General features: G+C 37.6%; 1 protein-coding gene across 12 annotated transcripts in view; it reads right to left on the bottom strand.

Annotated features, from left to right (window-relative positions):
• Window positions 1-25,163, bottom strand: part of LOC127808966 (protein CHROMATIN REMODELING 4) — a 32,357-nt gene extending 7,194 nt beyond the window's left edge. Inside the window, exons 1-10 of one of the 12 annotated variants that reach the window (XM_052347724.1) lie at window positions 24,595-25,163; window positions 22,948-23,047; window positions 22,481-22,548; window positions 21,961-22,205; window positions 21,463-21,564; window positions 20,597-21,355; window positions 8,087-8,194; window positions 5,146-7,920; window positions 2,491-2,648; window positions 810-924 (exon numbers count right to left, since the gene is read on the bottom strand). In XM_052347724.1, coding sequence (XP_052203684.1) covers window positions 810-924; window positions 2,491-2,648; window positions 5,146-7,920; window positions 8,087-8,194; window positions 20,597-21,355; window positions 21,463-21,564; window positions 21,961-22,179 — 4,236 coding nt within the window. In that variant the 5' untranslated portion in view covers window positions 22,180-22,205; window positions 22,481-22,548; window positions 22,948-23,047; window positions 24,595-25,163. Of the gene's footprint in view, window positions 1-809; window positions 925-2,490; window positions 2,649-5,145; window positions 7,921-8,086; window positions 8,195-20,596; window positions 21,356-21,462; window positions 21,565-21,792; window positions 21,887-21,960; window positions 22,206-22,480; window positions 22,549-22,947; window positions 23,048-24,358; window positions 24,573-24,594 lie in introns of those variants that run through there. The other 11 variants (XM_052347722.1, XM_052347725.1, XM_052347727.1 and 8 more) reach the window with 11 other exon arrangements.
• Window positions 25,164-26,045: the final 882 nt, after the last annotated feature.

Raw genomic sequence — 26,045 nt, forward strand, 5'->3', positions numbered from 1 at the left:
CGTCCATTAGGTCAAGCTACCAACGGTGTTGAAAAAGAATTGGGTAAATTCCACATATATGCCCTATGGTTCAGGCTTAGTTTTATAGAGAACCCCAGTGGTTTAGGTTTAGTTTTACAGAGTCCCCACGTGGCTTAATTTAATATTTGAAACTTATTATAAACATCATTTGATAAGTTTGTTAACGGTGTTAAACTCTAAACTAAAGAAACGGGTTGTTTAAGACACACACACACACGGACCTAAATGCTAAATTTAAACCACATGGGGTGTCCATGAAAATGAACCCAAAACAAAAGGGTGTGGGTGGAACTTACCCTTAACTTTTGGACTTCATGTGAATGGAAGATCATGGGTTCGAGTTCTAGAAATGGCCTCTTAGTAAGGCAAAGGTAAAGCATCCCTAATGAATGATGCTCTCTGCTTTGGGAGGGTTGGGTTCTCATGTAGGTCATGAAGGTGTGTAGGGATACTTTTATTCTTTGTTCTCCTTGCTATTGTAAGCAGATGGCATCACCTTGAAGCTCTTATGGTACATCAATATTTTCACTTATCAAAAGAAAATTATTTGTAAGCAATTTAATTAAAGAAAGCTATCCTGTCCTATCTCTGGAAGAAATTAAAGAAATCACATATTAATGCCAAAAGCTTCTTTAATAAAAAGATTCAATTCTTCTAATGCACACACACATCTGCATATCCTGGATAACAGAAAATAGGGATCACAAATTTTCAAGGCTATATTACATAGATAGAGATTCTTTTCCGATGGACATATATTACAAGGATAGATTGAAGAATAGCAGTACCTCACTTAATGCTTCACTAGTGTGTGGAGCATATGCTTCCCTATAAGAAACAGCTTTTCTCTGGCGTTTTCCTCTACCAAGAGCTGCTTCTTCTTCATTCTGATATTTTTCCCACCTACAGTATCAATAAATAATGAAATAATGTAAAAGAAACACGTCACAGTTCACTTTACTGAATTTGAGTTCCCTCCAAACGAGTAAAAAAATGTGCATTGTAAACCGAGAAAATTTTATGCTTACATAATGCATACAAGCATCCATTGTTTCAAAAACTTAAACACATTTACAAAAAAGCTGCTTTTGGTTACCAATTAAGTGGATTTTTGCAAATATTTATATGATTACTTTATGTACATGAGCACGCTACAGTGAGAATAGAATCAGACCTCTAGTAATGTGTTCACTTAATTTGACATTTTTCACCATCTTGAAAGTTGTGCTTGAACTATTGTTTTGTTATCATGACTTGTGGCATGATCAGAATCACTAGATTTTAGATTTATTAATTTATTGAACTATTTGATTTATTGTGGAAGGTGTGAAGTATCTCAAAGAGTCATTAGCTCACATCAGGCTTTTCAGGCAACTAGGGTAAGGTTGAGAACTCAAACAAGAATAGAATTAAGAATTTGTCATGCAAAACTTTGGGGCAATCTAGTATGGTTTTGGATCTGAGACATTTTGCTTATTTTGAGAAATTGATCATTTGAAATTTTTAACTCTGGTCCTCAATTTATCTTAGAACTGGGGCAGTCTAGTACTTGTATGCTCCTCCATGATTTGGGAGTGAGATTGCAACATAACCTGCCATGTTGAACACCATGCCAAATACCAATACTTATAGGGAATTTTCATATATATATACACATACACTTGTCAAAATCGTCCTAATATTCTTTAGTTTACTAGTATGTTTATGTTCTCAGAAACACTTTTTTGACACTTGAAGGTTATTCATGTCTCCATAATGGGATCATATATACATCTATTAAGAAATTAGAACTACTTTACAAGTTTTAAAAGAGACCAAAAATAAATTTAGAAAAAAAAACAGAGAGAACTGATAGAATATAAAAACAGTGCATTTGCCAACTTGATTGTGACTAGACTTTTCTAAAATAGATCTTAGGGCTTCTCCTAATTCTCCTGACATTTGGAAAAAGAAGAGTAATTTCTTACTAGCATACTATCAATGTGCTTATACAAATAAGTAGAGAAACAATAACACTGTCGTGTGCAAGCCCCATTCTATAGAAAATTCAGACACCTTAAAACTAACAGCCACATGAACAACCAGCCTATGAGGGTGTCCTGATGATGTTCAGCCCCCATGGTCTTTCTACAACTAAAGGCAACCAACTCATGCATGTTGGAAACCTAATTTAAAGAAAAGTAAGGAAAAGAATCCAATCTTTATTTGCTTTATATTATAGCTCACTAAGAGTATATAATTAGGTCAGGTCACACCGATCAATTTGATTAGGCATATGGGGATCTCTACATAAATCATATACAATTACCTCCTCTAGTTTAGTATAACAATTGACAAAAAATATCCAGAAAGGAATTGACAATCAACTGATCTTAGCAGGAGTTAATTAAGAACATCAGAAACCATATGAAAATCTCTCAAAGAAAGATGGTGATTACATAATGCACTGAAGAGAACATTAGCACTTACCTCACTCGCAAAAGTCTGTCCCATTCATTTTCTTCTGTACTGTTAACCGGAGTATCTTCTTTCTTTTTGGGATTTTGTTCACAGGGATCATCAGCGAGGATGGGAGGTGATTCCAATCCCCCATGTTCTTCCAATGGTTCATCATTCCATTCCAAGGACTGCTTGAAAAGGCAAATGTGGAAACATCAATATAGGAAAATATAGTTAATATTCTGTCCTATGATTATGTAGCAATCCACAGAATTCAAACTTTGGCACTGCAGTACAGTCACAAATATAAAGGAGAGCATGACATAACTGACATTGAGCTACCTGGACGATACAAAAAATGGCATGGGATACAAAGAGCTAATATTTTACCCAAGAATTGTGAGAAATGAAAATAACAATCAATGTGCACCAAGAACAATTTTGAGGCAGAAGGGAATAATCCCCAGGTACAATATATGAATGGGGTATCATAAATCCTGCATATTAGATTTTCTTGATAGTCCATGAAGTTGTATACTTGACAGCATAGCTTTCAATCCTAAATCAGACAGCATAATGTTTTTCTTATAGGTATGGAATGTACCCATGATGGTATATTTCAGTGCACCATTTAGGATTTGTTGCTATATCCACTATATTTTTGAAAGATGTATGATTGTATTCATAAAATTTAACCCATTTAATATAATATCACCTATTTTTAATATTGATTTAAGTTATTTCACAATAATAGAATTGCATTATCAAATATATAGATAAAACAATTTAAAGTTTATATAATTAACTATACAAATACAAAATACAAATAATATCTTTTAAATATTCCTCTTTGTTATTTATTAATTAATCTTATTGACTTAAACATGTGATGTAAGAGACTTTGTGAAATTTTGGTTCACTTCTAAGAATGGTAAAACAATTATATTTCTAACAATTAAATAAATTTAAAAAGGTTAATTTTATGTCAAAAAATAAGCATACATATATGAAAAATATTATTGGTACACCTTTGTGTACACCTTGGGCTACACAAAGATGTACCAATGATAAAAAAAGTCACTCATGAGGCGCGTGGAGGCGAGGGGTATTTTAGTCATAATACCCCTTTATGTAGCCCAAGATGTACAAAAGTGATGTACAAGTAGCAGGACTCTACATATATATATATATAAAGGGATGATAATATAAAATACTTTTGCAAGGGAGTCAAATTTTTAATTGACATGCTATAAATCCAACTTTTAATAAAAATAGAAAATTTGATAAGAAATCATAAATATCCAATGACGGGCCTGAAAATGGATTTCTGTTGGTTTGTATGGCCCACAAACTGATACAAACTTTGCAAGCCGATATGTAATATGCTTAATTTTATACTATTATTCATCTCATATAATATGTGCCAGCTAATACAGTCTGGAAATCACAACTATGGATGAGAGTACCAAGTGGTCCAAGCCCTTAAAAAAATATCAACCTTATAAAACTAAGAATAGAAAACCACTAAAACAACTTTTTTACTAAAGCAACCTGGTCATGGCAGCCAAAAAAAAAAGGACAAAAGCAAAATGCTAATAATCATTCAACAAATATTACTTTCAAACACAACCCAAAAACAAGAACAAAACTAAATGCATAACAGAACCAAAAGAATAAGAGAACAGAGGATGAATAATTTTTAACTAAGAGCAGAAAGTCAGGAGCGAAGCAACCTTCCTAGGCAATGCAAGCAAGCAAGTGACCATTTAGCAAGCTATCTCACTAACAATAAAATGGAAGAACACTAGGAAACATCTAGTATACTTGGGAATCATGTATAAACCAGGGGAAAAAAGTAAAAGAAGAAAATGATGAAAAAGAGGAATGAAAAACAAAAAGGAAAAAAGGGGGGTTGGAAGAGAGAGCAGATAGGGATCTATGGTCTGATTGCAATTGTGAAAAGGAATCTATTTATCAGTTGATCAAACCCGAAGGGTTGATTTCAAGAATTTGCATCAGATCTCATCATCCCCTTTCTTCTTTTTTTTTTTTTTTTTTTGGGGGGGGGGGGGGGGGGGGGTAATTTCAGCCATTTTTCATGGTTCCACTACTTCCTCATTCAGGGATATGAACTGGAAAAGAAAAGAATAAAAGATATCAGGAAATCATCTAACTTCCTTGCAATTGCACTCAGAATCAAGTTCCATTTTTCTCCTAGTGTTATCAAATTGTAAGCAAACTAGGCAAATGAAGACTCCTAAAAGAGAACATGGCCTTTCAGATAAGAAGACCTCAAATTGCAATGAGACAGAGATCCTGAATATTTACATAAGAAATGTTCCTTAATGTGTTATTTGAACTTACAAATTGACCAATTGGGACCCAATAACTTTGACATCAGAAACACAAAAATACATAATTTAGGAAGGGAAAGAATAAAAAAGAAAACAGTTGATATATGCATATTGGTTCAGCTAAGATATCCTCCAAAATAGCAGGCCTAAGCATCTGTTTCATCCAAAACTACCCAAATAAAGTTCAAATGCTTCAATTCATTAGAAAATCCTGGCAAAATGAGAATGCATTTGCTATCCATTTTCATCAAAATGAGTAATTTAAGGCAAGCACATCAAATCTCCGTTTTGAAGAACAGAAAAATAGATAAGATAAAGTGCAGTAATTTACCTTTACTGAGCCAAGCATATCATTCTCTAAATCTCCTTCAGGATTATCAGGTGAGCCAAACTGAAGATTTGAACGGTCAAGCAACTTCAAGATTGCACTTTCATCCCAAACAATTTTGCCACTGCCATCTGTACATTTATCTTTGTACATATCCCCCAGACCACCACCTCTCCTCTTATGCTTGTATTGTATATCTACAGCTGCTTCATCCCTCCTGTTATTGTTTTCACCATCTTTTGCACCAACACCTGAAGAATCATTGAAAAGCTCTTCAGTTCCCCATCGCAGGATATCTTCCACCTCCTTTTGTGATCCAGACTTGTTCACAAAAAGCTGATCAAGCATCAGCTTCTTCTTTGCCAGCTGCAAGATGCGTTCCTCAACACTAGCACGAACAACAAGCCGGTACACCAAAAGTCTATTTGATTGACCAATTCGATGTGCCCGGTTCATTGCTTGGATATCTGCATGTGGGTTGAAATCAGAATCGTATATGATGACAGTATCAGCCGTTGCTAAATTGATCCCCAAACCACATGAGCGTGTTGATAAGAGGAAGACAAATTTACTTTTGTCTTGGTTAAAACGTGCAATTGCTGCTTGACGATCAGACACGGAAACAGAGCCATCCACTCTCTCAAATGTTTTGGGCCCATATTCAATGGTCAAATAGTCTTCAAGGATATCAAGAAGTTTTGTCATCTGTGAAAATAGGAGGACTCTATGACCATCTCTATGTAACAGCTTAAGCATTGAATGCAGCACAGTCAGCTTTGCAGAGGCTTTTATCCGCATCTCATGAAGGAACTCTACTGACCCAGAATCAGGTTCAGTACCTGGTATAAGATACGGATGGTTGCAAACCTTTCTTAACTGCATAACAATGTTCAGCATTGACTGCTGGGCAACTCCTTTACCTATGTTTCGTAGAATCTGATAGTTCTTAGTTAGCATTGCACGGTAATATTCAGCTTGAATAGATGACAACTCGACAGGGACCATACGTTCAGTCTTGGGGGGTATATTCTGCATTGCATCTTTTTTAAGCCTGCGAAGCATATGTGGAGCAACAAGTTTCTTCAGCTCCTCCACTTTTTCGGCAGTGGAAAGATCATTGAACTTCTCCTCGAATGATGATAGAGAAGGAAATGAAGCAGGTTGCAAGAAATTTAGCAAGTTATACAACTCGCCTATGTTGTTTTGTAGAGGAGTACCAGTCAACAATACACGGTGCTGGAAAGAAAATGTATTGAGCAAACTGAAAAGCTTACTGCCTGCATTCTTCAGCCTGTGTCCTTCATCAACAATAAGAACTTCCCAAGGAACTACTCGTAGATGAGAGGAATCAGCGAGAATCATTTCATAAGTAGTTAAAAGGACATTGAATTTATAAGAGACTGTTTTCTTGTTCAACCCACTTGGATCAACAGCGTGCCATTCATGCTGGCGAATTATCGCTCTTGCTTTTGCACACCCATGATACTCCACAACATTAAGTTTAGGAGCCCATGATGCAAACTCAGCCATCCAGTTAGGCATTGTAGAAAGAGGGACCAAAACTAGACAAGGTAATGTAGCTTTGAACTCAAAATACAATGATGATATAAAAGCGCAGGCTGATACTGTCTTCCCAAGACCCATCTCATCAGCAAGAATAACATTTTTGGATTTATGCCAGCACTTCCGCAACCAATTCAGCGCTTCTAGCTGATGCGGAAACAGTACACCTCCTTCCAGCTCCTTAGGTTGCTCAGTAAGAGTCACTATCTCACTAAATTGACAATCACCCTTTCCTCTCAGCTTCTCATTCTTCATAGCATCTTTTTCCAATGTCTGGTGCTCAAACCAATTAAATAAATCAATCAGATGAGACATTTTCTCAATTACAGGTTCATCTATTCTTTCCCAAGTGCAGTCATCATAAGCAAGACCAGTCCACTTTACTAAAGCTTCAGCTACACCATCTTCAGAGGTACGAAGAGCAATCACCCGCTGAGGCTGCTTCCATCGTTCCTCGCAGATATTTATTGCTGCTGTCCCATATTTTGCCTTGTAATTATCTAGTTTTCTCTTTGCAAGAACTTTCAGCTGCAATTCAGGTACCCAACTGTTGTGTATGTGAGATTTTCCGGCCCACTTGACTAAAAATTCATGTGAAACTGTTGCTCTATCAGAGGTTGCCAATTCAACCAAACTAGATGTCTGTTTTGTGATGTCGGCATTGCTGTTTGTTCTCATTTCTATATTTGCCTCCTCAGTATCTTTGATTTCATGGGAAACAGGCTCTTGACAAATTTTTGAAACCTCATTGTCACCGTGATCTCTTAAACAAACATTAGTTTCCTCTCCAGTGGAAATATTCTCAGTTGTTTTCTCCATGGCATCTGCATTCACAGTTGAGCCGTCTTCACTTTTATTATCTACGCCTGTAGAACTGGAACCATTCATCTGTCTCCTTGCTGAATCCATGGCCTTCCCTTCTCTGCATTCTTTTGTCACCAATCTTCTGTATACATGTAACTTTGCTACTCTGGTATCATTTTTTAAGCTTTTTTCACCATCACACTGGCTCATGACATTCTGACAGCCCTCGGTGAGCTTTTCAACAGTGACCCCATCTCCAGCCTTATCACTTTTGGGATTTTCCTCTGCAAGTCTACTTTGGTTGTCCATAAGTGACAAATTCTCCAAAGGCAAGTCACCTGTAACCATCATCGATGTTGGACAGGAGTCCTTGTTATCACCTAGCACACGGCACCCCAGGACCCGGTCAACCTGTAATATAAATGAATATGAAGTAAGATAAAAAGAAGGATGCCCATTTTGTTCTCTCAAGATAAACCTACAGAAATAAATAAATGGCAACAAAAAAAAAAGGCCTTCTACATAATAACACAGTACAATTATACTTAACATCTAACTTTAAAATTTCAATTTTTACCTGTGGAAGATTACCAGGAACATGGCCTTTACATGTCACTGTTCCATCTGCAGCCTTTCCTGCTTCTTGCAATTGAAGTGGTATGTCTCCTACTTCCTCACCAATGTACTGCATTATTGAAAAAAATAGTAATAATAATAATCTAAACTAAAAATAACAGAACAGTAACAGGTGTATGCTATAAAGATAATAACAGATCTCAATTAGATCAGTGACATCAAAATATCAAAAAGAAAAAAATAACTGATTGACAAAATTACCAGTTAAGCATGGAAGCAAGTTAAGATGTAAACATGGTAGTTGAACAGATTCAAAATGGCATGACAACACAACCAGAAATATATATATATCTCAGATGAGGAAAAAAGTGCTCGAATTCTAGCGGCCTGTTTAGTATATGGATTGAATGGTGATGGGATAAAGTTAGGGATATTAAATAAAACTGCCCCACGTTTGGTAAATGAGGCATCATCTGAGGTTATAACTATAACATGTTTGGTATGTGAAATTGTGAACAGGGTATTGCCTACAATTAATTCTTAATTTACCATATACTGCACCTGTCAACACCTAGCATACCAATTTGCCAAATTCAATAATGATCTGGAAAAATCGAAGATGAAGTACGCTTACCTATTTGCCCAGATCTGGAAAAATCAAAAACGATAGGGAGATTGGGGAAATTGAAGATCAAAGGAAGATCCGGATTCTGGAAAAACCAAAGATGAAAGGGAGAGATTGGCAACAGTAACAGCTAAACGAGGCGATGCGGTGAAGGGATGCAGAATATGAAAAGCCAGTGGTGGCAGAGGAGGGGAATAGCGACGGAGAGGTGTGGGACAGTAGCCAGTGTCTTTCGGTTGCAGTAACAGAGAAGAGAGGAGCGGTAGTTGTCGATGGCGGTGGCAAACATCGATGAATAAGGCTGTCAGCACCGCTGGTTAGATCACCACAGAGAGGAAGAGATGGTGGCAGTGGCGGTCGCTGGTGATGGCAGAAATGGTGGCGGTGGTTGGTGATGGTAGAGGCGGTGGCGGTGGTTGGTGATGGTAGAGGCGGTGGCGGTGGTGAAAGGGTAGCAAAGAGAGATGATGAGAAAGGATGAGAGATGTAATAAATGAAGAGAGAGACAAGGGCATCCATTTATATATGAAGGGGTAAATTTGTCCACAACAAAAATTGCAAGCTAATCCCCACGCCTGACTTAAATTATATCGGTGGCCCGGGGGGGGGGGAACTTTGTCCCACCCCTTTGGGATAAAATAATCCCGGTATTAGCTAATCCCATAAATCCTTTTGTCCAGAATATCGTATTGACCACACACTCGATTGCCCAAATTCTATCCCTATACCAAACAGGCCACAGCAGTCTTGCCATAATTTATGAGGAAGCCATGAATTTGAGTCCAGTGAAACACATAGCACGGATTACTACATAAGAGAAGAAGCAGAAATTTCAGGGAAAAATTTTGATTAAGAAATACAGAGATACGAGGAATAAGAATACAAAAATTCAAGAACATATATCTGTGAAATGCAAGAACTAAGAATTACAAGATAAAATCAAAATCACAAGCCATTTTGATCCCCAATCAAACCTCAAGCTGTGTTGCTACTAATATCTAACCAAAGGCAATGTTGTCTACGGCCACCCTCTAGCCATGTTGCAGATAATATCCAATTGAAAGCGATGTTTTCTATGGCTTGACTTAGAATTCAAGAAAGACAATCCTCTTATAAGTGGATAGTTACTAGTTAGGATTCCAACCAGATTCAATATATTATAGCAGTAATACAATAAGAGAAGATATATTTCCCCTTTTTTGAGATATAAAAATGAAAATACTATAAATGTCACTAAAACCCAATATCTATAACCCATGGCACAAAAGTACAACAAGATCATATGTGTTTACCCTTTTATTTCCTTTAGATTTACAATAATTTCTTTCTTTCATTTTTGCTAAAACAATTTATTCTTTTAATGGTAAGGTATTACTAGTGCGGGCATGCCATCCCTACTGCAATATCAATAAACAAGTAAATGAATTTAGGGGGAAAAAAAGTACTATCAAGAGGGCAGTTAGACTGGCATTAGAGCCACTTATTTCAAAGTTTTGAAATTTCAAATCTTCTATCATTTAACAACTGTATCTGTAGCAATTGTCAGCAATAAAAAACTACCTTCACACTATAGTCATATTCTCTACCTACTAATCTTCATTAGCTAGGCAAGTGAGCTTCTCTTGACTTCCATACGCCTGGAATGCTCTCTGCCTCCTAACCCCAAAAAAGAAGTATAAAAAAAGAAAAGAAACAGAAAAGGAAACGTGTGACCCCGAAGCTTGGGAGGTGCCCTTCTCTACACAATCATATAAATAAGAAACAATCGAGTCTTTGGAGATAATAAGTTTAAACTATAGCTGTCAAAAGTGTACAATATTTTTGAACCTCCTGGAAGCTTCTATACTTGAACTATTCAAGACAGTAAATTAGTCCATAACCACTTACCTCTGACATGGTAAATAATCCAACTTCCAGTTAGTAACAATTAACAATCTTGGCCTGCCCTAAACAAGATGCAGTTAAAACATTGAGGAAAGTGGTCCCAGTACATGACAGGATGCCCTAATATTTGGTAGTTACTCATTTTGCTTTCAAATGATCATGGTTACTCATGACTTGCTCAAATACTCTACCATGAGTGGGAAGCAGAAAAGGCTGTCAAGACGGATTTAACTCATTTGTCAGCAGAAAGTAACTTATGCAACAGTGTTCATCAAATTCCTAAATACTCATCAAGGATCACTAACAACAATGAATACTCCTACATTCCTCCTATGTTTCAGTACTAAACATCTGAATCCCATGATCAATAGATTAGTAGCCAATATCAAAAACAAAAGAGACCTACTATGAATTGTTGCTAAGAATGCTTACTGTTTTTAAGTCATTGAAGTATTCTTGAATGTCCTTTCCAGTCAAGGCCTCCTCACTATGCGCCCATCATTTGTGATGCACGTCTCTCAAAAAAACATTACAGTTATCAAATCCTTACGAAGAAATTTGAGAGAGAGAGAGAAGTCAAGAGAAAGAACTAGGAATGAGGAAAAACCGAATCAGTATTCTATTATTTTGAGTTATATGCATGGAAGAGTTCCAAATAATTCTAGGTTTAAGTACATATCAGCACTATATTACACTGAAGTACAACACCTATAAACTACTATTCTTAACACTCCCCCTCCTCAAGGAGGCACAAACATATCAGATGCACCAAGGTACATATATAGTCAATCCTCGGACCTCAAAGCGCCTTAATAAGCAAATCAACCAACCGATCATTAGAACTAACAAAGAAGCATTAAGTTTTCCAGAAATCAGCTTCTCCCTCACAAAATGGCAGTCTATCTCAATGGGTGTAGTCCACTTATGAAAAACTGTATTGGACGCAAGATGAAGAGTTGTCTGATTATTACATATAAGTTGCATTTGTCCTGAATTTCCAAATCTCAACTCCATGAGGAGTTGCTTAAGCCAGATAAGCTAATATGTATCTAGAGCCATAGTCCAATACTCCACTTCTGCACTAGATCTTGCCACAACATTTGTTTATTGCTCTTCCATGAAACCAAATTACCTCCAACCAGAATACAATAACCTGAAGTAGAGCATCTATCTTAAGGACTACCTTCAGTTTGCATCCGTATATCCACTTATTTGCTTGTAACCACGATTCTCAAATAACAAACCTCTACTAGGAGAGCTCTTAATATATCTCAAAATGCAAACTAAGGCATGCCAATGACTATGTAAACACCAATTGGCAAAGTGGGGTTAAGCATCCCTAGCGGTACGAGAAGAGAGGTTGTGATGATGTCATCTATGTTTGTATCGCTTCTTGTGGAGTAGATCCTGCATCCAACCAAGTCTTTAACCAGGGAACAAGAGAATTCCCACTACCGCTGACAGGCCATGAGCGTAGTGGGAACGGGCTTCCCAAAAAGCCAACCTGGGCTTGGGTTAGCATAGAATGAAGGGGACGACCCTAATGTATGTTGTGTTGGCAAAGCCAACTTCTTGGGTTGCAAGCAACGTAACTAAGAGAGCCATTCCATTTAGGGTGAGACAAAATGGGTGGGCACGAGTGGTCTAGTGTCCTAGTTAGGTGATGACTATTACACTTATTATATTAGTATTTGCCGCCTACTCAAAATGGAAAGGGATGGAATAGAAAAAATGTGAAGCACTAGCACTAAGGTCCTTCCTTTTTTTTGGGGGGGGGGGTTGGGGGGGGATAAGCTTGCTTCACATGGTGTATCTAAAAACTGGCTAACCACACTAACAACAAAAGAGGCAAACAACAGTGAGGTAATTAAACTTCCCCACCAATCGCCTATAACTCCCAGGATATGATCTAAGCTCTCCCTAACCAGGAAGTAGCATCACATTAGGATCCAAAGGAGTATCTATAGGCCCAGAATCAAGCAAGCCAGTCTCCTCCAAGATATCCAATGCATATTTGCATTGAGATATGCTTGCAGCATGCATCAATTGAGCTACCTCAGTACCAAGGAAATACCTCAACTAGCCCAAATCCTTGGTTTAAAAATGAGAATGCAAGGGGACCTTCAACTGTGAAATACCAAGCTCGTCATCACCTATAATCACAATATCATCAACATAGACAACTAGGTATATAACTCCACCAATAGAATGGCAAACAAAAAACATAGGGATTAGCTTAACGTAGTCATGCCAAAAGAATGGACAACAGAACTGAAGCAACCAAACCAACATCGAGGAGATGGCTTTAGACCATATAATGACTTCTGAAGTTGAAAAACTACTGTAGACCCCCCCCCCCCCCCCCCCAAAAAAAAAAAAAAAAAAGCAACAGACCTAGGAGGTTGCTCCATATAAACCTCTTCCTATAGATCACTATGAAGGTATTTTTTTATATCAAGCTGGTAAAGAGGCCATCAACAAAAAGCAGCAATGGAGAGAAATAAACGAACTAAAGCAATCTTAGCAACCAGGGAGAAGGTGTCACCATAATCGAGGCCAAATATTTAAGTATAAGCCTTAGCAATCAAACGAGCCCCCAAACAATCAATAAAGCCATCAAGACCAACCTTAACGATGAACACCCATCTACAACCAACCAAGGATTTCCTTAGAGGAACAAGAACCTGCGTCTCATTAGCAAGCAAGGCAGACATCTCCTCATCCATAGCATGACGCCACCCAGGATGATAAAGAGCATCAACAACTCTTTTAGGAATAGAAACAAAAGAAAGAGTAGAGACAAACGCATAATAGATAGATGACAAGCAATGATACCTTAAAAAAAAATATAAATGGGATGAGGATTCAGAGTGGAACAAGTACTTCGATGAACTAAACCATGGACAAGTCCAAAGTAAGGCAAAACAACTACACCATCTAGAGGAAGAAATGAGTTGGAAGGGACAATATCATCCATAAGAAAAGGCGCTAGATCTACTACAGTAGTATTAGTAGGTGGTTGATGGTGACAATGATAAGTTTGGAGAGGGTAAACAAGAACAATAGAAGAATCTGGCATAGGAGAGAAGGAAGATGGACCAAGAAGAACAATATCAAAATGGGAAGGAAACATAAGAGGAGGAGAAAAAAGGAGTAGATTCAAATAAGGTAACATCAAAAGAGAGAAGGTATCCATTAAGATCAAGAGAAAAAAAGACTTACATCCCTTTTGAAGATGAGAATAACCCAACAAAACACACTTAATGGACCAAGGGAGCAAATTTATCACAACTAGGTAAGAGAAGATGAACAAAACAAGTGCAACCAAAGATACAAGGTGGAACAAGATATTTAGGTTCATGAAAAATAATGTGGAATAGAACCATTGAGAACAACAGAAGGCATAGAATTGATCAAATAGCATGAGGTAAGAATAGCAACACCCCAAAATGAAGTAGGAACATGTATATGTAGTGGAAGAGTGTTAGCCGTCTCAATGAGGTGGCAATTTTTATGTTCTACTACCCCATTTTATTGTGAAGTATAAGTACAAGATGTTTAGTGAACAATACCAAATAAGAAAGTTTGGTAAGCAATGGAACAATATTCTTTAGCATTATCACTACAGAGAATACAAACAAAACAATCAGATTGAGTAGTAAATTCATTACAAAAAGTAATGAAACGAGGCAATAATTCAATATGATTTTTTATTAAGTAGAGCCAAGTACAACGAGAGTAGTCATCGATGAACGTAACAAAATAGGAAAAACCCTATTTGGACTTTACTCTACTGGGACCCTAGATGTATGAATGTACAAGGGAAAAAAGAGCATCAACTCGTTTATTAATATAATTAGGAAAAGATGTATGGATATGCTTTCCAAACTGGTAAGACTCACTCTAATGAATCTAGAGATAACAAAGAAGGAACCATCTTATTTAGCACGGGCAAGGATGACCAAGTTAACAATGAACATGAAGAGGTAATGTTGTCATAGTAACACAAGTTGTTGCTAAAGAGGATGGTAGAGCAAGATGATAAAGACACTCACACTCATATCGGGTGCTAATCATTTGCCCAATACCCTTGCCCTGCACAATAATAGAATTAAGATCGATAGTGACCGAGAAAGAGCAAAGTAGTTCTCGCCAACTACATCATTTAATCCTAAGCGGTTTGAAATTGAAAGATGAAGCAACGTTCGAAGGCCAAAACTCGGGCAATTCTTGTTCTAATCCTGAAGGTGAAGCAGGCCAAGAGAGTTCTGACAGTGGCTCCAAGAAGATTGCAACAGAGCTAGGGTTCTTCAGCCACATCGATGATTGGGTGATTCAATTCCAGGCGATCTTAAGGCGCGATTCTGAAGCAAGGACAACGATGGTGTCAAGGGCCGATTAAGTCCTACACGTGGTGGAGTAAGGCAATCTGGAGTCGGAATTGAAGGACGAAGCAGCTCTGGGCTTGCGACTCCTCCTAACCGCTGTTAATTTGCGATTCCAGTGGTGGGCGACTTCAAGTGAGGATTAGGTTTACAAACGCAATTAGTTCTGGGCTTTTGATTCCTCTTATTGCCGCTAAATTCTGTGAGGTCTCAGCCAAATTACAAGAGGTGAAATTCCAAGATTGCAAGATTGATTGGGTGGTAGGAGGTGGACGAGCAGTTCTGGCCCAGATTGAGAAAGCTTAAGGCGACTTGGCCGGGCGGTGTTTCCGGCGACTCAGGTGATCCAGTGGCAGATTCAATGGAATTGGAAGTTCCAACAAGTGACCCTCGACGGCTAATTTCAAAAGTGACAGCAATTTGCCACTTACTGGATCAATTTCAAAGGTGACTGTTGTGAGGTAGTCATAGTAGGGAAGTGTGGGAATTAGGATGGAAAGAGCTTCGATTTCTTGGCCTATTGCTTTTCCTGCCCGTGAGATTTCGTCCAAGATGAGTAGTGCACGTATGAGACCAACGGAGTCTCAATTGCAACAGAGGGATGTTGCATTTTCAATGGGATGTCTTGCTCATGAAGCCATGGGAAGTAGTGCACGCATAAGGCAATTGGAGCCTCAATGGTAGCAGAAAAAGGCTGCATTTTCAATCGGCAACAACAGGAATCATGAGTAGTTTAGCCAGAAGAATCAGGGATGGAAAAGGTTGGATAATGAGTCTAGCCAAATTAACAGGGGAACAAGCAGTGGGATACATGTACAATGCAAGGAATTTGGCCATATGTTACACAAGCAGTTGCAGGAGTTTGCGATGATACTAACTAAAAAATATCATTACAGCTTTCCCACGAAATTCTTTGATGATTATCGCAGAAGTTTTAACAAAGAGGAATTTCTTAAAATGGAGCAGCTGAAGGAGAAGTAAAGGTGGCGAGAAACTGATTCACTGCTTATCTCCAATGTGGAGTGGAAGAAGTATACTAGTTTAGGCAGAATTAACAAGGTGACTGTAAGGATAGTGCTGGCAGCAACCGCAGAAATCCCAAGGGTTTGGTCTAGGGTGTGTGGGCAAAAGGAGAATTAAAGGAACACACTGATCCCTCTGGAAAAGAAGTTCTTGATGAGGATGTTCCAAATAATAATCATGGAAGTCCTAAACTAGAGTTGAATCATGTAACCAGTCGGATGACAGGGATAACACGAGGCAGCAAGGAGTTTTTGGAATTGGAAAGGAATTCTCTTGCTGAGATGGAGAAGTTAGAAGAAAAAATAACCTCTCAAGATGCACCTACTGAAAGGTTGCAAGGGAATAATGGGGAAACATTTGAGGAAGTGACAGAGGAAACCAAGGCCAACTTGTTAGCCCCGGTGGCTAGTGCATGGGCTAAAGGATTTGGTGGTGTTCCGGATCGGAAGTTTGCGAGAAATGGAACAACATTGGATCAAGAAAATCAGACTGAAGGACCATCAATCTATACGGATATTGGAGTTCTTAAGGACATTGTTCTATTGCTTTTGATCCCGAACAACGTTGAGGATTCAGTTGATAAGAAAGTTGTAAATCAAGTTGGGAAAGATGATCGGGATGGGGGCTATATGGCAACCATTGAGGAACCATTGGCTGGGATTGAAGTTGCAACAGCTCCTAATTCTAATGCTCACAGACAGTCTTGGTCTGAGTATCGACAGCAAGTCTACAATTCTCTATTGTTGCAATTCCAGGATGTTGCTGATATTTTTACAACAAAGCATGGTTGTCGACGATTGAAAGGGAAGACAATAACTGCAACTGTGGATGTAGATCTGCCACCTTTACTTGTATTGGACGGTAATGAATTGCTAACAGAAGTCATGAACACAAATAGTCTTTACGTTAGACTCCAAGTTTCAGCTACTAAATATGTCTATCCGAAAGTTGTTGATCATGTCCTCAGATTGGAGGTCAAACTTGATGGGAAAGCTATTACAAGGGATGGTTGTATTGGGCTTGAATTCGATAAAAGTTTCTCCTATGGAAGTTTTGGGGAAGCTTAGGCCTGGAATTGATCCTAGGAACCTAAGAATGAAGAAGAAAGAGACTTGGAGCAAGATGGAAAGAGGAATGAAATAGATTGACAAAGTGGGCATTGGATGACGAGCCAAAGCTATGTGTTGCAAGTTCTTGGGGACAATAACTCTCTCAAGAAGGGGGGAATTGTCATGACCCAAGGAACAATAAAGGGGCAATATGGTAATAGGCTAATAATAGTTGTTAGGAAATATTTTAACAATTGGTTAGGAGCACATGAGTGAGTTGTGTATGTTGTTAGGAGTCAGATATGACTATATAAGGCTGTTGTAAACGGATGGGATTTCTCATGCTAGAATTGATATATGAAACTCTTATTTTTCTCTCTAGAATTATCTCCATTCTCCCTCTTGTTCCCTTTGGCAATTCTCCCTCATTTCCCTCTAATTTATTCCCCCATTTCCCTCTCCAATCATTATGTTCTCAATTATATTCAATCGGATCCTTCCGATTGCCAATCCAACCCTAGGCTAAACCCTAGGTACATGACACTCTAGACTGAATATCAAATGAGGGAGTATAAGTTTGGGAAGCTAGGATAGACTTCTCTCCAATGGAACAGTCTGAAAAAGTCTATGTCCTTATGAAGAAGCCGAGCAAACACCTCCCCCATAGTAGGAATAGTCAAACTACTCAGAATCTAAGTCAAAACGGCCTCCATATCAGCTCCAAGACCAGCAAGGTCAGTAAAATAAAAAGTCTATCCTTCTTTGTCTGTTGCTTAGTAACATTACTGTGATGTAGCATGATATTAAAACTAGTAACTGCAGACTGAACCTTCCCTAAAAATGTCGCCATATCTGAATTACCCTTTCGAATATTAAAAAGGGTACTAGTGCTAGTGTATAAGCATACTATATCATTAGTATATAGGCACTGAGCATGAGAGCAAATGTCTGCACAATTCTCATAGACATGAAACAAAGGAACCAAATCTGCCTCAACGGACTGCCACAATAGGGTGACCAGCTGTGCATCTACTCTATCCCATATATTTCTATCAGCTTCAAGTATATCAGAGAGATGTTTAGAAAGACGATCACTTACCCCATGGCATCTAAACCACATCTTAACAGAAGAAGACCATGACAAATACTTTTTACCACTTAATTTCTCTGTAGTAATCACTGGAGTTCCAGAAAGAATGAAATAGTAACTGCAGAGACTGAATGAACAACCTCAGAACTGGAAGAAAAGGCTGGAGTAATCACGCATGAATTGAAGCAAACACCAGCAGTTGCTAATCCCTCCAGCATTTGCAATCTCCAATTGAAGGGAAAAAAACCCTAGCAATTGCAAGCCCTAGCAGTCACAAGCTTTGATAATCACAAGCCACCCTAGCAAACGTGAACTGGAATCCAGAAAAACCTCCAATCTTCATACAGAACTCAGTTGCAATTGCAACTGGAAAATGAAACCCTAGGCACAACACTCAGTCATCACTGTCAGCACAATCACAATCTCCAACAGAGAAAATTGAAAACCCTATCTTGCAAAATTCAATCACCAAATCAGTCAACCAAGATACTACGTCAAATCCGACAAAACACCGATCAATCTCAAAAGGCAAATTCTCTACTGGAAAGCACCCTAATCTGGCAGAATTTGAAGCTTCTCTATGATTTAGCTCTAATACCATGAAGAAATTGAGAGAGAGAGAGAGAGAGACCAGGGATGAGGGAAAACCAAATGAGTATTCTATTCAGTAATGTGAGTATATATACATGGAAGACTTCTAACTAATTCTAGGTACAAGTACACATCAGCACTATAGTACTGAAGTATAACACCTATAAGCTACTATTCTTAATATGTTAAACTCTTCCTTCAACAGCTAGGCAGAAATTCAAGACCAGGTTTGACCTATATTCAGGCTTGCCCTCTTCACCATGGAATTTCAATACCTAGACATGTAGGGTTGGCATTCCAAGGTCTGCTTTTCACAAAGTATCCTGTCAACAGGTTTTTAAGGTCCTAGGCTGAATATCAAGGATGTAAGACTTGCAAGTCTTGCTTTGCTGGGTCACAACTTAAACAATAGTTATTGTTTTTTTCCATATTTCAAGGAGGATTATCAAGTTTTGAATATTCTCTCATCTTATCGTGTAACTAGGGGCAAGTGCATTTAAAATTATAGACATAAATTGCTTATAACCTTGTCCCAAAAGAAAATATATTTCCATAAACTCATTCTTTCTCTGCTAAGGAAACAATGATTCATATACCATTTGTTTAAACTATTAATGGTGTGTGTTAGAAATTGGGAACACTGGCAGCCTTTAATCACCCAAGAAACCACTCAAACACCTCACAACACACTCACAGCTCACCCAGCCAACATACCACAACACAACCATATACTAAAGAACAGAAATTTAATGCAAGAACAGAACAAGAAATGAAAACATCAAACCACACAAGGAGACAAAGATTATCGTGGTTCAGGCCGACTTGAATCAGCCCTACATCCAGCCTTCAAACCCGAGCACAGCCTCTTTATTTGATAGATAATCAGTACAGCAACTCCGCTCTTTCTCTCTCACGATACAAGCCTCTCCCAAGAATGTACAAAGACTACTTACACACACATATAGCCTTCCACTCTCAAAGCTCTCATGAAAAACAGGAAGAGAACATGCGGCCTCTTAACCCCTAGCCCTCACTTCCCTATTTATAGACAACAGTGAAATTTCCTAGGCACATAATTGATATTTACAGTTTGACCCCCAAACTTTGAACTAATTACACTTGAGACCCAACGTCTATCAACTAACCATTTAACCACATATAAACAACTGCACAAAATCCTATCACTAACTCGAGACAATCTTCAACAATGTGATAAAATTATTAAAATTGTATATTATTTATTAAAATTATTGAACTTCAAAATAGTAAACTCCAAGCAGTTAATCCTACATTGCTGGAAAAGCACTCCAAACATGAAGTATATCAAAGACCCAAAATCACAGGCCTTGCATGTAAAACCCCCCAAATTTTTATGCATACATAAGCATTCATGATAACCAAACTTGACCTGGTATCAAATGGAATCTATAGAAAAAAAAAATTACCTTAGAAGGTATGATAAATCATCCATGTGTGTAAGCCCACCCCTCAAATTTTAATCAATGACTTCCAACATAAAACTAAGATCAAGGAGAAATCCAGAACAACTAAGGGAATTAAAAATGCAAACATAATGCTACATTAACTAACACTCAAGGATTGCTACCTTTCTTTAAGTCACTCCAGGACTAATTTTTCTTTGATATATTTTCCTATATATATATATATATATAGAGAGAGAGAGAGAGAGAGTGATTCACAATACATCTTTTTGAAGTCCATGAAAAAAGTAATTAGTTAGATAGGAAGCTTTGATACTTGCTGCATATAGTTGAATCAAAAAGTGAAATTAATCAGCAAAGAAACAACATCTAAACGTAATCATCACCACAAGATAACACAAAGAAATGTGAAGAGAAAATACCTCATCTTTTAGCTGAACATCCACACTCTTGGTCTGAATGTCCTCCTTTGACCCAAATGTAGAAGCCCCATTGTCAGCATTGCTACGTTTCCGTTGTGATTTGGGCAGCGAAGAACTTGTTTTTGAACTATGCTTACAAGAAGCATTCTTACTGCATTTATCTTCATCAGTACAAGGCTTCTTTTGAATGTCACTGATATGACCCTTGCGCTTTCTTTTCTTGTCCTTCCTATTAGCTGTACCAGAAACACAAATAACTTTTTTTCTTGGTGATTTATTATCCTCAGAAATATCAGGTTTGCTTTCGGGAGTTTCATCATTTGATTTCAAATCTGCAGTCTTTGAAACAGTTGAAACTTCCGCCACGCGAGATATTGACTTCTCTTCTAACGATTTATCTACTGGAGAAGGCTCAGGTTTTCTCACATTGTCCTCAATCATGGATGATAAGTTACCTTCCACAGACTCAGTACACAATAGATCACTAGGTTCAGCAGATGCATTCATATGCTTTTCAAACTGTACACCTTGAGATAAGGAAGATTTTCTTTTGCTTGTCGATCTTTTCTTTCCATGAATAGAGCTTCCAAATATGTGGGAGACATTGTCAGTTGCAGAAGGTTTAATTGCAATTTTCGATTTTCCAATAATAATTTTGGTCGACATTGATTTTGAGGTGGGATCTAAATGATTTGTGGCACCATTTGAATTGCTTTTCTGACAGCAAATTGGGCATTGCCACTTTCCGGTTGGGATCCGCTTGAGGCACAAGTTAAAGAAAGAGAAAGGTGATAATTAGCATTAAGTATTACGCATTAACCAAAAGTAGAAACACATCCCCTACAATGTTAACTTATTGGGCATACCTTAAGGGGAGGATTAAGGCATTGAAGGTGATACGTCCTAGGACAGTTATCACAACAAAGCAAGTTCCCACCAAGATCACAGATCACACATTCATAATAGTACTGCACAACAACAGGAACAATCATCAGAGTCACAAGTAGTTTAATTGTCAGGGGGAGGGAAAAAAAGTAACATGCAGTTTAAAATGCTTACAACTCGGTCAACATGCATAATAGGGCAGAATACTGCCAAACTGTCACAGGCACATGCCACCCACATTAGGGAAACTATATAGCGATGGAAATACCTACTCGTACTTAAAAATTGATAGACAAGTAAAAAATAATTACAATTATAAGGATCAGAATTGATGGCAGAAGGAGCTATAGGATCGCCATTGCAGTTCTACATGCCTTTGCAGTTTCCTTTCATGCATCTCCTTATCTTGTTCATTATAGGAGGAAGAGGAGAATAAGAAGAAAAAAATGAATGAAGGATAGAAAAAGAATATAACTCACTCCATCATTTCCTTTTTTCTTGCCAGGAGAATGATCAGAGTTTGTTTCATTCTTCAACCTGCGTTTCGGTGGAGAAACACTTGTTGGGGATTCCAAGGCCACATGACTGTCTTCTTTGATGTTGGGTGTATCCACACTGTACGGAAGCTTTCTTCTTTTGCGCTTCGAGACCCAGTTCCGGTTAATCATTTTACTTGTTGTTGAACTGCCCTCCTTCATATTTGGAACCTGGGTCTTGCATTAACCTACCATATAGGAAGATTCGTGAGTCAGTGGAGAAGTTCACGCATCAAATCCTCTAAATTCTGTTTCTATACTTCAAATTTTGGAAGATACAAGACAAGAGAGGCCACTTCTAGAAAAGGCACATCAAAAAATGATCTAGGCAAAATATCAGCACATTAATAATACCAGATCTTGAAAACATAGCATGTATTTTCTTGACTAAAAAAACTAAGCGTATACATTTCCTATAGCAAATTACAAAAAAAAAAAATCAAAATAAAAATTTGAGGCAAACCTTCTCTATTTGATTTTGTGTGCTTGTGCAGCAAGTATATCGAGCAACAGGGTTGCATGGAATTAACCCTATACAAAATCCGAAAACAACAAAATCCAAGTCATGCAAAACATAGCAAATGAAAACATAGTCAACAACATAGAAGAAGACATCAATACACAGCATTGAAACAAAAGCAGTGTCATGGAACCAGATGCTTATGAAGTAGAACAAGGAAAGATTAACACGAGTTCTCCATTAGCAGCAGAAATAACATGGCTGGGAATTGCATGAGAATCTTGTATTCTAGAGATTTCAGATTTAATTTGGGTTAACAACTAAATTTCAGTTCATAATGAAGATCTTGAAAATAACTATTGCAGTAATTGATCGAAAGCATCCTGCATCAGGTATCTAGAGATAGCATTTGAAAGTAAGGCCCACCACCTTGCAATGATTGAGAGGATAGTTTTTGTCCATAGCCTTACCTTTGCTTTGCAAATAAGTTGTCTCTATAAACTGACAACGAAACAAAAATGTCAGAGGGAGCACATGTTACTGATGCTGAAGCCAAGAATTTGGAAGTCCCTGGTCAAAAAAGGCATCATTTTAATGACTAAGGTTTCTGGTGACGATCAGCAAACCCTTTTGGTTAAAAAAGGGTGATAGACGAGATCGCCACCCTAACCAGATAAAAGAAAGGAAATTAGTCAAAAATAAATGTGACCACATGTTAACAAAGAAAAAGGGATGCAGTTTATTGCTGCAATACGTTTTTAAAAAATTGATATTTTCTCTTTAAGAAAATTTGGCTGCTTTGCCCCAAACAAAAAAAAAATGTTAGAGGAATTCAATTAGTATGATACCATGAGACCAGTCACAAGTCACATGATAGCTCAAAGTGTCCACCCACTTAAATAAAGATAAAGTACTTAGACAATAATTATACAAGTAAGATTGTCTGAAGAAGTACTATGTTACAAAAGCATTTGTAAAACCATACAGACTCAAACTCGATGAAAACCAGAATAAAAGTCAATTAATGCTATCCATGGGAACACTAAGAAGAAAGTGCCTCCACAGATAGAAGCATTCATAAAGCAGGAAAAACCAGTTTAACACAGCCACTAGATCCATTTCGTTTATAGCAGGCTATAAGTTTTACCATAATGGAAAACGAAGTCAAAGCCAAAACATATACATTTATAGAGACGTAGCCAAAAGTAAAACCACTTACCAGAATACAAAATTCTAGTTCATTTTAGCTCGTTAACTTCTCATTATACTACTTAAGAGGGTAGCCAGACCCCTAAGGTAACACATACAAACATACCTAATTACCTATTGAAGTTTGAACCATATTTCGTTGGAAGGTTTCATTTTCCCTAAGCGAAACATAATTTGTGGCAGTGATCCAACAATCCCACAAGTCTAAATCAATGAGAAATACCTAAGGCCAATTGAAGGAGTATAAAATAATGTTGGCATTCCCAGCTCTAATTGAAGATGGAGAGACATTTTAAGCATGCAAAGCCACAAGCTAAATAGCAGGATAAAACACCACGACATTGAGTCACTGAATTTGTTTCGCACCATCACGTAAAATTTACAAAAGAAAATACAATAACTCAAGCAATCAAGCACATTCAACTTCCACTGAAGGCAAAACCTCAAATCATAATACAAGAAGCTCCAAAACCCAATTCCCACACAAACTAACAAAGAACCAAATTTTGAAACAAATAGCACAGCAAACACGGGGATCAAGCAACATTTGCATCACAACCCACGCCAAACCACACAAGAATCAGCTGAAATTGCATGGAAAATCAAAACCCAGCAACGGAAGAGTAAAACACACACAAAAGAAGGAGCTCCCAGATGGAGAAATAAGCATACCAATCTGTTCCAGGGATCAGGATATAAGAAATAGGAGGAAACAATCAATTCATACACGCCATCGGATTGAGATACGCAGAGAGTGTGGAGAGGGGATAATAGATTAGGGCACAGAAAGTATGTCGATGAGAGAGACGCGAGAATAGAGAGAGAGAGAGAGACGAGAGGAGACAAAAGAAATAAATAGAGAGTTGTAGAGAGAGAAAGTTAGAGAGAGAGAGAGAGAGAGCGCATACGATACGGATTCGCCGGGGTCATAGGACCGGGCGTAGCACTGACATAAGGCAGCAGGAGTTGGTGTTGTTGTGGGAAGCCAAAAGCTCACAGCCACTCGCCGCGCGCCACGTGGATCTTCCGGACGCATGTCCCCTCTTCCCTCGCACTTCCCCAAAATTTTCTTCTCCCTTTTCCTTTTTCTCATCCACCTCCCATTCCCATATGCGAAGAAGAGAAAGGGCGAGAGAGAGCGAGAAAATTCTCTCTCCCACAAACTTCATCATCACATCACCCAGCAGTCCCCATGATCATGGATTCCGCCACACTGGGTTTGGTTTTGATGATGGGAGACTGCTTTTTCTCTTCTCAAATTTGCAGCCTTTTTCTCTCTCTCTCTCTCTCTCTCTCTCTCTCCCTCTTTCTTTTCTATGCTGCACCGTCTATCCCCATACACATCTATGTACTCTTGTCAAATCCAATGCCCCTTTGAACTTTTGCCATTTCTCTATAGATTCATGCTTCAGTTGCTATATCTATGGTCTGGGAATTGCCATACTGAAAGCCACTTCATTCAATGGAATTTGCAACTATTTTTGGTCAAATTTCTACTATTTTTGGCTAGAAGAGTTAAGACGAATGTCTGCTGTATAAGGTTATGTTTGCGACTTCCAAAACAGTGAAAAAAATAAATAAAATGGTTAAAATTTTCCTTTTTGTTCGATGTTAAGGTGAAAAGTAAATGGTCTGTTGCTATTTTTCATAAGTGACACTCATATTTATTTATTGTCATCTCATCAAACTTTTTAAAGTGACTGTATATAGTGTTAAAATTTTGTCTCTTCATTTACCCATTACTGGGTAGGGGGGCATTTGATGTATGATTCTTTTCATATTAATCTTTTATCTATATTCATATTATTAATGTAATTTCTAAAAATAAATTGACATTATAAATATGGTATGTTTAACTTGGTTGGAATAAGATGTAATTGATTGATTTAATTTGATATGGTCTTTAATATATTTTTTCATTTTTAATATATAAAATTTAAAAATGCACATATTATGTGATATTTATATTTTAAATTTTGAAATATATTATATAAATATTATTAACAAATAATAATATTTTATTATTTACAACTAATTTTCGATCTAGAACTAGTTTTAAATTGGATGAAATCGAAAATTGTCAATATTCATAATTAGTCGATTGTGATTCGTAGGCCCGCAATGAAATAATGAGTCCAAAGGTCAAAAGGAGAAATAAAATAGAATAGATAATAAGTTACGCATAGGGAATTTTAATATGGTTCGGTCAGAACGATACCTACTCCACCACTGTTCTATGATTATTTCGACAGAGTAACAATATATCATTATTTTTATCCCCCTTTACAATGGTGTTTTTTACCCATCTTTATAGTGAGAGGTGTTTATAATTACATAAAATTTAAAAGTGAAATGATGA

Source organism: Diospyros lotus, chromosome 8 (assembly GCF_014633365.1).
Source record: "Diospyros lotus cultivar Yz01 chromosome 8, ASM1463336v1, whole genome shotgun sequence".
Classification (NCBI taxonomy): domain Eukaryota; kingdom Viridiplantae; phylum Streptophyta; class Magnoliopsida; order Ericales; family Ebenaceae; genus Diospyros; species Diospyros lotus.